The sequence below is a fragment of the Elephas maximus genome, chromosome 17, assembly GCF_024166365.1.
Source record: "Elephas maximus indicus isolate mEleMax1 chromosome 17, mEleMax1 primary haplotype, whole genome shotgun sequence".
Taxonomy (NCBI): Eukaryota; Metazoa; Chordata; class Mammalia; order Proboscidea; family Elephantidae; genus Elephas; species Elephas maximus.
The window spans coordinates 65,059,963-65,076,199 of record NC_064835.1 but is presented as its reverse complement, the minus strand read 5'-3'; the positions used below and the strand labels follow the sequence as shown (position 1 = coordinate 65,076,199).

At 52.7% G+C, this 16,237-nt stretch overlaps 1 protein-coding gene across 1 annotated transcript in view; it reads left to right on the top strand.

The window, feature by feature from the left end:
* Positions 1–1,411: 1,411 nt before the first annotated feature.
* The window catches only part of ATP6V1B1 (ATPase H+ transporting V1 subunit B1), a 31,085-nt gene continuing 16,259 nt past the window's right edge, over positions 1,412–16,237 (top strand). The window contains exons 1-2 of the mRNA XM_049857314.1: positions 1,412–1,640; positions 10,510–10,565. Coding sequence (XP_049713271.1) covers positions 1,523–1,640; positions 10,510–10,565 — 174 coding nt within the window. The 5' untranslated portion in view covers positions 1,412–1,522. The remainder of the gene's footprint in view (positions 1,641–10,509; positions 10,566–16,237) is intronic.

Genomic DNA, 16,237 nt, shown 5'->3' with positions numbered 1-16,237 from the left:
GGACATAGATAGACTGTGTGTGTGTGTGTGTGTGGTGAAAACATACCAAACAAAATATTGGCCAAGTCAATGATTTCTACTCATATAATTCAGTGACCTTGATGATTACATTCTGATGGCTCAATTTTTAACTCCAAATATTTATACATATGTGGACCTCCATTTGTGCTCTCAGCCAGGGCCTGCTGATGTCAGGGGCAGGCCTACTGGTGGTGAAAGGTGAGATGAGACAGGGTCCTAAGATCAGAAGGAGAGAGACCACCCTGGTTCTCAGGGAGTTTTCAACACTGTAAGACAGAAAGACTTAAGGAGATCCAAGTCTCCCATCAGGGGGAGACACAGGCCCAGCTTTTGGGGACCACAGATGAGTGGTGGTAATAAGAGAGCCCTCTACAAAAGGCCATGGTATGGGAAAGAGATCAGAGGTGTGGTAAACCCAAGGTGAGGGGTCACTGCAGCCATCTGGAAGCTAGGGAACAGGCAGATGGTCATGCGGGCTGAAGGATTCCAGGTGGGCTCCCTGTAGGAGGTGGCACTGAAGCTGGCCAGGAAAGGATCCTGAATTGATACTAAAAAAAAAAAGATGAAGATGGAGTTTGCACAAGGGCATTAGGTTATAGGGCGAGGGCAGGCAGGGGAATAGTGAGGAGAGGACCCCAGGAAAAGGCAGACTGCCAGAAACTAGGCATGGGGAGGAGATCAGGGAGAGATGTGGGGATGTGGGACTGTTGGGAAGACCTGAAGTTCCAGAGGGAGAAAACCAAGTTCAAGTTCAATGCAGGTTAGGGACAGAAGAACAGCCAAGGACAGAGGTAGAGAAATTCAGCCTTACCCCTGTGCCTTCTTCTTCCCCTGCCCACAGTGCCTTAGAGCCCCTCAGAGCACAGCCATCTCAGCCACCTGGGAGTGAGGAGGGCTCCTGGGAAGTAGTGGTAAGGTCCTGGGTGGAGCACAGGCCTCCATGCGGACACAGCTAGATAGTGTGTGTGTGTGTGGTGGAAATATACACTACAAAATACCAGTTCAATACTTCCACACATATAATTCAGAAACCTTGATGATTACATTCTGATAGCTCAATTTTCAACTCCAAATACTTAAACTTACTTGGACTTCTGTTTGTGCTCTCGGCCAGGGCCTGCTGACCTCAGGGGCAGGCCTACTGGTGGTGAAATGTAAAATGAGACAGGGTCCTAAGACCAGATGGAGAGAGACCACACTGGCTTTCAGGGGGATTTTAACATTATGAGACAGAAACACTTAAGAAGACCCAAGCTGGCTGGGGGAGACCTAGGGCACCTGCACCACAGAGCTGAGCTGGTCGTGAAGAGCTCAGAGCTAGAGCACCAACTTTCCTGTTTACAGTCCACACGGGGGAGGGGAGGAGAGGTCGGTGAGAGGAGAAGGGAGGGGTGGCCTGGGGCAGGCCAGGCGGCTCTCTCCAGCTCCAGCTGGGCCTGGAGTTTTATAGCTGCCACCACCAACGGGCTCAGGCACTCAGCTCCCAGCCCACCACTGTGCCATGGCCACGAAGCTAGACAGCAAGCCTGGGGGGCTCCCTGGCAGTGGCTGCGACCTGGGTGCCACCCGAAAGCACAAGCAGGCGGTCACCCGCAACTACATCACCCACCCCCGCGTCAGTGAGTACACCTCCCAGCTGGTGAGGTTGAAGTGGAAAGCTGAGGGTGGGTTGCCAGGCCCCAGACAATGCTTCTTGGCTTTAGGAAAGAAGAATCCAAGGCTTGAGACCCAGGGGCTCTAGGTCTCCAAGTGCAGTGGGCATGATTTGGTGGGGCCGCTTGTGCAGCTGGAGGGATGGAGGTCTGGGGACTTTTCCCCAGCCCAGGCTACCCTGGAGGGGAGGCATCTCCCTGAACTTACCCTTCTGCACTGAGACCACAAGTCCAGTTCAGCTTTCTGCCAAAGCTAGGAGAGAGCTCCCACCTGCCCCTGATTGTCTGTGTGTGCACATCAAGAGCGCTCAGCATGAGGAAGTGTTTGATGACGTACAGTTGGGGTGCTCTGTGTACTACCTAGAGTGTGTGTGTGTTCTCTGGATAAGGAAATAGATGACACTGTGTCAGGTCAATGGTTGTGTGTTAGGTGTGGCTTCTGAGGGAAAGTGTACAATTGGGTGAAGGTAAGCACCTGGGGGGGGTGCACCCACCGTCACTTGGGTGAAGATATGTGCGAATGTGTGTGTGATCAGAGTGAGGAAATGTGCGAGAGTGTGTGAACACTTATACACCCAGGATGAGGGTGAGTGTGTGCTTGGGTTGGGGCCGTAAACCTGATGTGAGTATGTCTCATGCTCATGAGAACACATGTGATGTGTGATCAGGTGAGGTCACACGGATGTGTGTGGAAATGTGTGCATACAGCTGGGTGAGGGCCAGTGCCCAATGTCCACATGTAGGTGTGTGTGTGTGCCCATGGGTGCTTAAGGGGATCTTTGCAGGGCTCAGAGGAGCAGGCCTGAATGTGGCTCATGCCTGTTATGATGAGGGCCTACAGGCCCCCAGTGTATACACTGGAGGCAGGACTCTGCCCTCCTCCCTTAGTCTGGCCTTCTACTCCAGGACTCTAAGCACTTCCAGACAGGAGAACTTTGTGTAGAGACAGAAAGAGCCTGGGAGGAGAGTTGGGGGACTGGACTACTGGGGACAAAGGCAGCTGGGCAGAGAACTGGGCAAGGTCCAAAAGACAAAGAGGGTTCCTTCCCTGCCCCCATCTCACCTTGTCAAGGTCACACTCCCAGGTCTGGTGCATTCTTAGGTTCTCGACTGCCCTGCTTTCTGGGTAAACCGGCCTGGCCAGCCCCAGAGCCAGAAGCTCCTAACAGGGTGTGTGGTGGGGGAAGCAGGCCTAGCACAGGCCACCCCTCCCTTCTTCCTTTCCTCCCTTCTTAGCTACCTGGTCTAACAGGGAAGGTGGAGTGAACTGAAAGGCAGCCAGGAGCTGGGTCTGCAGTGGGGGGCCAATAGCCACAGAGAACAGAGCAAGAGAAGAGTGGGCCAGCCCCCATTGAAGCAGAGCTGGGTGGGGGTGGGGGGCATTCCTGAGGCCCAAGGCAGGTGCTGAGGGTGGAGATACATTCCACCTAAGGAGAGGTGTGAGTGGGGTGGGACCATGTTTATCAAGGAAGTCCTCCCTACAGGGCATTCCATGGGGCGAGACTGGGAGGTATAGGTTCTCCCCCAGGCCAAAGCTGAGGTCACCAAGGCATGGACAGATGCAGTGACTGGGCCTCCTGGGTGGTGCAAATGGTTAACTTGCTCAGCTGCTAACTGAAAGGTTGGAAGTTGGAGTCCACCCAGAGGCACCTCAGAAGAAAGGTCTGCCAATGTACTTCCAGAAAATCAGCCACTGAAAACCCTGTGGTTAACAATCTTACTCTGACATACATGGGGTCTCCAAGAGTTGGAACTGACTTCACAGCCTTTTTGGTTTGGGACTCCCTTGGGTCCACAGAAGGAGCCCTGATGGCACAATGGTTGAGAGCTTGGCTGCTAACCAGAAGGTCAGCAGTCTGCTTCCGTAAAGATTATTACAGCCTTGGAAGCCCTATGGGGCAGTTCTACTCTGTCCTATAGGATGGCTGTGAGTCAGAATCGACTCGATGGCAATGGGTTTGGTTTTGGTTCCACAGCCAAGGCCTGGGGGCCTGAGCTGAGGTGTCGGTGTGCTGGCCCACCCCTCCAGACTCGTCCCCCTGGGGGAACAGGAGAGCTGCTGGTGAGCCAAGTGTGGTGTGGGATCTGGACCTCTGTGCTCCGCTCTCCTTCTTCCTATAATGTGCACACCCAGGGACCCTGCAGAGCACAAACTTACCCCACAGCCCTCTCTCTCCCACAGGCCTCCTCCTCCAGGCAGGAACTCCCAGGCCTGGAGCAGCCTCCAGCCAGTTCCCTCCCAGCCAGCCCTGTTTATAGTCAACAAGCTGGCACAAGGGAAACACTCTGAAGGTTTTGACCAGGCTAGAACCAGTACCCTCATGTTTGCATCCCTCCTGTGATGGTGGCTTCCTGTGGCCCCTTCCTAGGCAAATGTGTCCACACCTTACAGCTGACAAAGGTTGGTGCAGGGAACTTTGCTCACTGATTTTGTTAAAGATGGTATTGCAGTGACCAAGGCCATCACCTTTGCTTTTGCTGCACCCTGTGGGTCCTTAGGAGGTACACCCAGGGGCCCACCCCCATCCTGGCCCTGACAGCTCCCCATCCCCAAGCTTGCTTCTGCACCTGCAGCTTTCTACTTTTCTCCTCCGGCACCCACCCCCTCAAGTGACAGAGTTTTCTCCTTGGGAAGCAGAGAGGCACAGGACCAGGGAGGGTTTAAGGACTCCCCAGAGCTGCAGACCCTCAGTCTGCTGGAGGCAGGACTCCTACTGGGAGTCTCTCTCTGCCTCCTCCCTTAGTCTGGCCTTCTACTGTAGGACTCTAACCACTTCCAGGCAGGAGAACTTTGTGTAGGGACAGATAGAGCCTGGAAGGAGAGCTGGGGGACTGGAGGGCTGGAGATAGGGGCAGCTGGCTCCAGTCCCCAGGGCCCACTCAGCCATGGGTGTGGTGAGTTCAGGCCAATTTAAGCAGGCTTCTTGGTGGAGATGGTTTAAACAAGCCTGCAGCATTAAGGGTGACTTGACTGCAGCGGCTAAGGAAGGGAACTGGCCAGGAAGGAGGGGCAGGATAGAGTCAGAGTGGATGTGGGTGACTCACAATGGGAAAGAAGGAATCTTTTTAAATTTTTTAAAAAATTAAATTATGTTCATCATGTTGTTCAACCCTGACCAATATCCATTTCAAACTTTTTTTTGCCCCCATGGAGCCGGAGTTGTTCCCTAAAGGCTTTGGATCCCAGCTGTGGGGAGGTGGCATGGGGCTGCATCTGAACTCCGGGGGCAAATGATGCAAGCCTAGGGGTTGGGGCACAGCATAATTGAAGCTGTGGAAGAAAGGGCTGCTGGCCTGGTTGAGGGTTGCAGCCAGGTCAGGTGCCCCAGGGGCTTGAGTGCCAAACCACTGCCCCCCTTGATTTCCTCAACTGAAAGGAGAAGGTTACACTGAGAGCCTTCCAACCAGCAGGGCCTGGAGCTGATTCTAAGAACCCTCTCCTTCCAGCCCCTGCCCTCCCTCCCCTAATCCCTCCAGAAGGGATGGGGAGGAGGTGCAGACCTGCTTGCCCTGGGCTTGCCCCCATCCTGGCCTCACAGCATGGGCGCTGGTCTCAGCCCTCTCCCAGGACGCTGCAGGTGTGGCTGGGCTGGCCCTAATTAGTGCGCTGCTTAGGAGCTCCCGCTGAGCCTTTGACAGGGAGGCGGGGGGACAGCAAGGGGGCTCCGCCAGGCCTGCAGCCCCTCCAAAGTGTCAGCTAGGACAATGGGGAGGAGGTGGGCAGGCAGCTGGAGGGAGTGTCTGCAAAGTCTAAAGAGGGCCCACTGAGGGAATGCCCTCAGAGGTCTTCTGTCTGGTTCAGTCCCCTGCCTCCTGCATGCCCCCTTTGTCTGTCCAGAGTGGAGGGGCTGGGATCCTGACCGTAATCTGGGCCTCTGCTTGCCACTTCATGCAACAGACACAATCAGGGTTGGGAGTGAGTACAACAAAAGACCTGGCTCCCAGTCGAGGACACCTTGGTTGCTCAGCCACCACACTGGCTGTGTCCAAACTGGACGGCCTCTAGGAAGAGATGTGGTCTAGTCTGAGGGCAGAGACACACCGTTATCACTGAGAAACAGACTGTGAGGTGGGACTTCAGGGGAGAGAGAACTGGTGGGCTGCACTGGTCGGTCAAGAGCAAGGCCTTGAAGGATGTGAATAGTCCGTGCTGAGACAGACACCGGCACACCAGTGCGTGATCCACCAGGAAGGGTCCAGGCTGTGGAGTTGTTCATTCATCCTGCGACTCTTTATGAAGGCCCCCTAGTGCCAGGCACTGTGTTTTCTAGAAGCTTGGGAAGGCGGCTTACAAATGAGGCTAGTGAGAAGAGATGGGAGACCTGACTGTGGCCGCCTGTGTGGCCTTGGCTGGGGGAGGCATTAACCTTCCACCCTGACTCGCAGCGTAGGATTGAGACCTGCAGGCCGCCTTGCTCTGCGCTCAGGGCAGCACTTCGCAGCGGCCCCTGGCTCCTCCCAGACCAGCCCCGCCTCCTGGGGACAGTGCGAGGCGGGGGGCGGGGCGAGGGATCCCCTCCTTTCTTTGCGCCACCTCCACGGTTCCCAGCCTTGCGCCCCGGTCCTCAGGCGCACCACCCCCCGAGGTAGAGTTGTTGGATGTCAGGGCTAACGCAGATTTCCTGTGACAGGAGCTGTGAAATGGGGGGAGCAGGCTGTGAAGGAAGGGAGGAAGTCGAAAGGTTTGTCCCCTAGGCGGAATTGGAAACGATCCCCTGGGGCTTTCTGGCTCCTTCCCTCCACACCCCCTCCTCCTCACCTGGCCCACCCACTCAGCATCTTTTCACCCCAGAGTTCACTGTTTTCTTCCCCCATCTCAGCCCTTATGGCTGGTCTGGCATTTTCTCTTCAGGGCCTGCAAGACTCCTGCCCTTCCTGGGGCTGTTTGAAATGGGGCCCCTCCCCGCCCCAGTGCCCATCCTCTCCCCCGCCCCAACCCTCACTACCGGCTTTCCTCTGTTTCTCCTCTCCTCCCTCCCTCTGCCCCCTCCAAGCAGTTCTACTTTGGTCAAAAATACCGTGTGAGCAGAAAGGGAGTGAGTGGCTGGCTGTTGGGTGATTTTTTTCCGTGATGGAGGAGGTTGATGCCTGAGCCTCTGCCACCTACCCACCTTCGTGGGGGTCTTCCTGTGCCTACACCCCTCTGCATCCTCTCTCTCACCTCTTCACACACTGCTTCACAGGGAGGGCAGCTGGAGCTAGCAGGGCAGCCTCTCAGACGGGACAAATGCGGGACCCTTATTTTGTTTGGGGTGTAGACAAAGTAGTGAGGGAATGACTCAGTTCTGATGTGGGAAATACAGGAATGAGTTGATGGGGTCTGTTCATGCCCTCCTATAATTCATCCAACAAATATTTACTGAATGCCTCCCATATGTTATTCTAGAGCTCTTCTTTCAAGGCTCCCCTGGGTAAACTTGAATTTCCCACCCCTCAAGTGTCTAAACTGTTTGCACCACCCAAGTCTTCCAAAGAAACACCTAGCAATCTACTTCCAAAAAGTTAGCCATTGAAAACCCCAAGGAGCACAGTCATACTCAGACACTCAAGGGGTCACCATGAGTTGGAATCAACTGGATGGCAACAGGTTTATTCTAAGAGGTGGTGAGTCAGCAATGAACACTGTGGACAACAGCCCCACTCTCATGGAGCTGGTATTTCTTCCTGCACCCCAGAAGGCATCCTATGCACGCCAGCCATACTGCTCTTCTTTCTGTGCCCAAAGACACCGACGTTCTCACCTCTGGGCCTCCTCACTTCTGCCAAATGTGCCCATTCCCCAACTCATGGACTGGCTGGATAATTACTGTTGGAGCTTGCAGCCTTAGCTCAAATGGTTCTTGGTTCTTGCAAGGATCCCAGTGGCACCCTGTCTAGTCCTCCCACTCCTTCTCACTCATTCACCCTGTTCTTTCCACTCGTAGCACATACCAAAGTTTGTAATTACCTTTATCCCTTTTAGATTATAGGCTCCGTGTCTCATTTCCCTTTTATTTATCTTAAAAAAAAATAGTTGCCATCGAGTAGACTGCAACTCATGGTGACCCCATGTGTGACAAAGTAGAACTGTGCTCCGTAGGGTTTTCAATGGCTGACATTTTGGAAGTAGATTTGCCAGGCCTTTCTTTCTTTTATAAAATTTCTTCACTTTGGTGTTGTTGAAAATATACACACTTCTTTTGAAGTGCTTCTGTGTGTACTCAAACCTCCAGTCTTGCAGTTAGCAGCCAATAGTGCTGACCATTTGCACCACTCAGGGACTCTTTATTTGCCTAGCCGAGTACATAAGAAGTGCCCAGAAATATATGTGAAGGAAGGAATGGTGCAGGGAAGGAAGGAAGGCTCTTCTAGGGAGAGAAAACTGAGAAAACCGGAGGTTGAGCTTGAGGTCTTCTAGCATCCGAAGGTCTTACAGAGGTGGACACGTCTTCAGAGTAGACTGAGGAGTAGCCAGAGAGGTGCGGGAAGTGTGAGACGTCCCAAGGTCCCAAGTGCTACGAGGGGAGAGTGCACCCAGGCTCTGGTTCAATGTGCTGGTGCCTCTGGATTTAGCCCTCTGGAGGCCAGTGGAAGTCTAGAGAGAGGAAGCCAGATTGGAGAGGGCAGGAGTGAGTGGAAAGTGGGGAAGGTGAGAGCAATTGGAGAGCATGCCTATAAGAAGCTGGGAGTGAAGGGAAAAAAAAAAAAAAACATTGCCATTGAGTTGATTCTGACTCACAGCAACCCTATAGGACAGAGTAGAACAGCCCATAGGGCTTCCAAGAAGTGGCTGATGGATTCGAACTGCTGACCTTTTGGTTAACAGCCTAGCTCTTCACCTTTCCCACCAGGGACCAAGGGCAGTGAAGGCAAGGAGAGAAATCGGTCAGGTGCTGGAGGAGGATCGAGGCTGAGGGAGTGTTTGTTAAGATCAGATACCTGTTCTTGCTTGACAGGAAGACTACAGAGCCAGAGAGGCACTGGCAATTACCCAGGAAGAAGTGTCTCTAAGACCTGGCTCCAGGGCACGGGCGAGGGACTGGCCTAAGATGGGAGGTAGGACACCTCCTTCATCTGAATAGGGAGGAAGGAGGAGAGAGGATGGCTCAGGGGTAAGTGGGTCTGTAGGCTTGACAGCAGGAAATTGAAGGAGTTCCCTGCTCTGAGCCAAAGCACAAGGACTTATCTTCTTGTGCCCATCCAAGTACCCCTGAGTTTTCCAAACAATCCTTACTCTTGGAGGATCCTTGCAAAGATTCTTACAAGAATCATCTGGCCCAGTCAGTGTTCTTGCCCACGTCAGGTGAAAGGGACTCAGATCAGACAAAAATAAAGAGTGTGACCATTGAGTCCCAGCCTGGGAAGGGTGTGGATTAAGAGCTTTTAGTTTCCCTCTGACCTGGGGTGGATTGAGACTAGGTTTGAGTCAATTCTGACTCATAGCAACCCTATAGACCATAGTAGAACTGCCCCATACTGCCCCATAGGGTTCCCAAGGAGCGGCTGGTGGATTCGAACTGCTGACCTTTTGGTTAGCAGCTGAGCTCTTAACCACTGCACCACTATATGACTCTAAAAAAAAAAAACAGCCATGGCTGTAGAGTTGATTCCGACTCATGGTGACCACATGTATTACAGAGTAGAACTGCTCCATAGGGTTTTCTTGGCTGTAATCTTTACAGAAGCAAATCGCCAGGTCTTTCTTCTGTGGGCTCTGGCATCACTGGGTGGGTTCAAACTGCCAACCTTTAGGTTAATAAATGAGCACAAACCTTTTGTACCACCCAGGGACCTTGTATGATCCTGGGCAAGGCTCTTCACCCTTCTGGGCCCCATTTTCCTCGAGGGCGACAAAGGGTTGGACCACTCCTCTCTGAGGTCCTTGCAGCTTGTCAGGGATCCAGAGACCTCACAGATAGCCCTCCCATCTCCCATTGACAAGTTCCTTCATCTCAGCTGTCTCATTGGTGCCTCACAAGAACCTCAAGGAAGGGCTATGGTGTCCCACGATTATGGGGGAGGAACCATCCCAGGGTCTCTCAGTTAGCTCCTAGCAGAACCAAAACTCAGCTTCCTGTCTGCCAGCCCACGGCTTCTTCCATCAGAGACCGAACACTGAAGTTAGGAAGTGTTCTTGATACCTAACCAAATCCTTCCACTGGGTAACCTGCACTCCTTCCCTATTTGCAGGTCTCTCCAGGTCTGTGGGACCTTCTGCTTCCTCCTTCCTGTAGCTCTTTTCCCTCCCTCACTGGGCACCCAGTGAGCCTGGGACCTAGAAGGCTCAGCATTTAGAGAAAGTTCCTGAAAGCAGAGGCCCTGTCTGGTTTTTCTCACCAGTGCCGTGACCCCTCCCATCCCTCTCCCCACACAGTGCTCAGTGAGTGTGGGGTGAACGAGGGAAACCTGGTCCTGGTGAGGAGCAGGGGAGGGCAGTTCCTGGCCACAGCTGGGGGCCAGAAGCTTTCCAAATGTTGTGAGTCAGAAAGGAGGGACAGGGTACAGTGGGGGTTAAGCAGCATTAGGGACCAGAAAGGCCACTGCTGGGAGCTGGGGGAGTGGTGCTCCAAGGAGGCCTCTGCCCTCGCTGGCCCTCCCCAGCCTCCTGCAGGTGTCCGGGGCTGCGGGGGCCCTGTGGGCAGGGGCATGACCCTTACAGCAATGGTGACTGGCCCTGTCACAGCTAATGACCCTGATGGCCCAGGCTGGGGAGGAGGCGGGAGGCGTAGGGGCAGAAAGGCAGGATGCCTCTGTGTGTGTGTGTGTGTGTGTGTGTGTGCGTGTGTAAGAGAGGGTCTGTGTGTTTGGGTGTGAGATAGGACCAGGCGGACCTTCATCCATCCTGCCGTTCCCCCAGCCTACAAGACCGTGTGCAGCGTCAACGGGCCCCTGGTGGTGCTGGACCACGTCAAGGTAAGACCCTTCTGCCTCATCCTCCTCTGGGTGAGATTTCCCACCAAGGCCAAATCCCAGGGCTCCCCTCCCCCCCCACCAGGATTTCCTCTAAACTGCCCCCCACGTGACCTGTTCTGCTCTTTCTAAACACCCTTTCATCCTCACGTTCTCCTTCCCCGCCTGTCTCCCAGCCACCCGAGGCTGCCCCTCTCCAGGCCTTAGGAAACCTGCTTCTACCACTAAGGGGCTGGGGATCCTGGGCCTGTTGGGCCTCCTTTTCTTCATCAGTAGAAACGTTGTGTCTAACTCCCTCATAAGGCTGAACTCTCCCCATCCACGGCTCTCACAAGGTCTTCTTTTAAAGGAGGCTGAAGGGAAAAGAGGAACAGGAGCAGGCCAATGCCAGCTAACGCTTCTCCAGAGCTTGATGGCTGTCAAAGGCCTTTGTAATGTCTTGGTCTTGGTGCTGGCCATGTGGGTGGGAGGCGAGCGGCCTTCATAGAATGGGATGGGGTGTGAGTCTGTGTTGTAGCCTCTGGGGAACTGTAGGAGCCTGGCAGACACTGCCAGCATTTCGAGTCCTGAGGTTGGGGATTCTTGAGTCATAAAGTATGGGACCACCCTGCTGGCCTCCCTCCACCAACCCATTCCAGCTTCCCAACCTCCCACCCCTACTTCTTAGTTATCTAGTGCTGTGACAGAAATACCACAAATGGGTAGCCTTGAGAAGCAGAAATTTATTTTCTCACAGCTTAGGAGGCTGGAAGTCTGAATTCAGGGTGCTGGCTCTAGGCGAAGGCTTTCTCTCTCTCTGTCGGCTCTGGAGGAAGGTCCTTGTCTCTTTTTGAGCTTCTGCTCCTGGGTGATCTTCATATGGCTTGGCATCTCTCCTCCCCCATCTCTGCTTCTGGATTGTTTAATCTCTTTTATATCTCAAAAGAGGTCGACTCAAGACACACCCTACTAATCCTGTCTCTTTAAGCTAACAAGGACAGCCCATTTCCATACGGCATACAGGTTAGGGTTTACAATACATAATTTTGTGGGATCTATAACACCCGCCAGCTAGGCAGACTGGGAACCTGGTGCCCTCCTGACTCCTGTCTTTCTGGGCCCCACCTGTATCAGTGCTGGTGTTCTGTCAGCTCTTTCCCACCCCTCCACTACCTTATCACTGCAGTGGCCTCTGGGCTCCCAGCCTGGCCCCCTCCCATTTTCTACCCACCCTGCAGCCATGCAGACCTGACCCCTTCACTCTCCTGTTTCAGACTCACTTAGGCTCCCATTGCCTCCCCTTATAAAGCCCATAAGTGTTCCTACACCTTTCCACTCTCATCTCATTGCCCCCTCCCCACATAGAAATCCAGCCTGTGGCTGTTTGGAGCTGCCATTTGAAGTCTCTGCGCCTTTGCACATACTTTCCCCTCTGACTCCTAGCCTGCCCATCCCTCATCCTCTCTCTCTGACTCATCCCTGGGGCTAGCTGAGAGAGAGGTCCCCTTCTCCTGGAAACCTCCCTTAGGCCTCTGAACAGCAAGGATCTCCGTCCTCTGGCCTTCCTCAGCATCCTGTACAGATGAGTCTTATGAGCAGCATCCATCCAGGCATTTGGTTACCACCTGGCCACACGTTCCCCCCCCACCCCACCCCCCCACCCCACCCCACCCCACCCCACCGTGCCCTCCTGTGGGGCATGGTCAGTGTTTCATTATTCCTTAGCCCTCTGTGCTACAACCACACAGCGCTTTTACTGAACACCAGCCCATAGTAGGAACCCTGTACACGTTTGTTCAGACGAAGGTGAGTAAATGAATGAGGTGAATGAATGAATAAGTGTTCACATTAGACCTGTCAAGAGCTGAGCCAACTATATGAAAGAAATCAGACTTACTCACTCCTGGAAATCAGGTCCCAAGTTCACAGGGGTATTGCTATTTCACCCATCAGTGTCTGGGCTGCCCAGCGAGGAGGTGTGGTTGAGGTAACCACTCATGTTTGCACAGGGGTTAGATAGCCTGACTCACACTTCTTGAATTTCCATCCCAGCTCCATCCTGCCCTTTCTACTGAGCTACCTGTGCCCTGAGCAAGTTAGTCAAGATCAGCAGCACCTGGGAACTTGTGAGAAATACAAATTCTTGAGCCACACCCTAGACTGTTGGACTCAAACTCTGGGGGTGGGCCTCAGCCCTCTAGGTGACCTAATGCTCCCTGAAGTTCGAGAGTCATCAGTCTAGGGTGGCAAACCCCAGTTTCCTCATTTATTAAATGGTAGTAAGGTTGTCGTGAGAACCAAATCAGGTAAGTGTACGGTGGAACCTGTGAGAGCCGGAACTCAATGGGGCTACCCTGTTTTTTGGAGTCTTGCAAGTTTTACACCCTTGACAGGGTGCAGCCTTACCACTTTTCTATTGCTTGTTTTAGTGGAAAAGATTTGAGTTTTCCTTCTCTGACAGATTCCAGCCTTACACAGGTTCGGGCTTTTGCAGGTTTTACTGTATTATTCTTCCTTGAGAAGAGCTACCAACAGCTCTGCCTGGAATGTAGAAATGCTAATATGCTGATGGAAATCAGTGCCTTCTGATGCTCCCCTCACCCTCCCCACCACACTCCCTACCTCACCTACCAGTCCATATAGGACCCGGTTTGGTATGATTAAGAACATGGGCCGGGAGTCAGGAAGTCGGTCTTGTCCCAGCTTTGCCCCCTGCTCTGTTACTTTGGGGGGATCAGTACTTACACAGGCCTCCGTTTTCTCAACTTCAAATATAGGGCTCAACTAGGAAACTGGAGGTCCCTGGACCTATCGTTTTGTGGTTATTGGATACACCTGTAACTTTTGCAGAGCTGAATTACTGGGTGGTGGAGGCACCTGGAGAACTCTGGGCTTGCAGAGGGAAGGAAAGAAATCAGCAGTTTATAGTCTCATAAGTTCAGGAGATGGAGAAAGTACCTCTCTGCATCCCTCTCCACTGCCCTACAACCCCTTTCCCTACTCAAGAGTTGCTTGGGCAAAATGTCACATTTCTGTCTCTACAGCGCCACCTGCTGCCTGCCTTGAATCACAGAATTATACTTCCTGCTCCCACCCTACCCAAATGGAAAAATTGGGAGGAGGAGGGAGAATTTTGCATAGACCAGAGGCTCTTTTTTTTCATGTGTGTGTTTTAAATGAAAATTTACAATTCAAGTCAATCTCTCATACAAAAACTTAAACACACCTTGCTATGCAACCCTCACTGCCCACCACCTAATGTGATGACACTCCACTTCTCCACGCTGTATTCCCCGTGTCCGCTCAACCAACTCCTGTCCCAGTCTGTTTTCTCATCTCGCCTCCAGGCAGGAGCTGCCCACATAGTCTCACTTGTCTACTTGAGCCAAGAAGCTCACTCCTCATCTGTGTTATTTTCTGTCTTATAGTCCAGTCCAATCCCTGTCTGAAGAGTTGGCTTCAGGAATGGTTCCAGTCTTAGACTAACAGAGGGTCTGGGGGCCACGATTTCTAGGGTCCCTCCAGTCTCAGTCAGACCATTAAGTCTGGTGTTTTTATGAGAATTTGAGGTCTGCATTCCACTGTTCTCCTGCTCCATCAAGGATTCTCTGTTGTGTTCCCTGTCAGGGCAGTCATCCATGGTAGCTGGGCACCATCTAGTTCTTCTGGTCTCAAGTTGATGGAGTCTCTGGTTTATGTGGCCCTTTCTGTGTCTTGGGCTCATATTTACCTTGTGTCTTTGGTGTTCTTCATTCTCCTTTACTCCAGGTGGGTTGAGACCAATTGATGTATCTTAGATGGCCGCTTGCTAGCGTTTAAGACCCCAAACACCACTCTCCAAAGTGGGATGTAGATCAGACGTTCTTATCCTGGAAAATAAGGTCCTTAAAACTGTATGCAAACCTCTGAAAGCCTGTGTGTATTTTTCTGGGAAGAGTGTCCAGTTTGATCTGCTTTTCCAGGGTGTGTGACCCAGAAAAGGCTAAACTAATATGTAGAGTGTAAAACCGACTCCCTAGATCATTAAACGCCCACACCCCCAGCTGTGATCTCATAAAGGCACAGCTCCTCTACATGCATGTGGGGCCGGACCACTCTGCAGCTCAATTTTTAGTTCTGGGGGACACAGATAAACGGATAAACTGGAATAGGTCCGGGGAAGTCCACTGACCAGAACTGGGGGCTGCGAGCAGAAGTAAGGTCTAAAAGCAAGGTGAGTAGGTATGGGGAGGTTTTGCCTGAAAAAAGGGAATAATCAGGAAGTACCCAAAAAGAGCTTCAAATCTGTGAGAGGCCTTCAGGTTGACAGAGGAGACAGAGCTGTCCTGTGTCACGCCAGATGGCAGCACCAGGACCAGTGGGTGGAAGTCACAACAAAGGCAGGTTCCTGTTGATATCATGGAGCTTCCAGCAAGTGAGCTGTGTGAGGATGGATTAGGTAGTAACGTCTCCCCTGCCGCACACGTGCACTCTCGCACAGGTCACTGCAAGCATTAAAGAGAAGTCTGCGTTACTGACATCCATCTGTCTGGGGTAGTGCCGAGAGATTTCACTAGAGCAGTTGGTTCCCAAAATTGAGGGTGCGTCAGAATCACCTGGAGGACTTGTCACAACCCAGATTGCTGGGCCCCAGGGATGCCATAGTTTCTGATTCAGCAGGTCTGGGGTGGGCCTGAGAATGTGCATTTCTAACACATTCGCAGACGGTGCTGACCTTGCTGTACATCTTGAGAACCATTTTACCAAAGGCTCTTCCAGCTCCTACATTCTGTGACTCGAATCAGTCCTTCCAAATGTCTTGGGTGGCTCCCATGCTCTTAAAGGAAAAAGAACTTTCAAAAGAATGTGCATCAGCTCTGAAGACAATTTCCAAAGAGGAGCGCCAACCTGCCCTGGGCACGGTCAGAAGAAGAGGCGTTGAAGGCCAGCACTCCTGTGTATAAGTCCTGCCAGGCTTGCTAAGAACTTCCTAGTCCTCCATGTACCTGACCCCTTCACTCAAACTGCCAACCATTTGGTTAGAAACCAAGCATCAACCGTGTGCACCACCCAGGGACTCCTTCACCTACATACCAAAAAACCACCAAACTCATTGCTGTCAAGTCGACTCTGACACACAGGGACCCTATAAGACAGAGTAGGACTGTCCCATAGGGTCTCCAAGGCTGTAAATCTTTACGGAAGCAGACTGCCACATCTTTCTCCCGAGGAATGGCTGGTTTCAGTTAGCAGCGGAGCAATTTAACCACGGCTCCACCAGGGCTCCTCACCTAGGTAAACCCACATAAACCTAGATAAAAATTATCACTTTTTATCTCCCCGCTGCCTGGTTTGTATTGGGCCTGTTGTCTGACTTCTTCTGAGCCCACTGTGTCCTGGGCTCTGTCCAGCAACTTTCCTCCTGAGGTTAGCAGTCCACCATCACCTCCACAGACAAATGAGGCCTGAGAGACACAGGGCCGCACAGGGTGAGGAGGAAAAAAAGCCAGGACTTGTATTTCACCAGCTTTTCGAGTTCTTGCTCTCTCTGCTCTTGGGCGCCCTCTCGTGGTGCAGAATCCAAAGAAGTCTTGGCGTCAAGCCGCGCTGCAGACCTCAGACCTTGGGCAAGCCTCCTTCCCCCCACCTGCAAAGGTCCCCCAATCTACACGGCCGGAGGGGCATCCTCTTCACAGGACAAGGAGGGACCCAAGCCA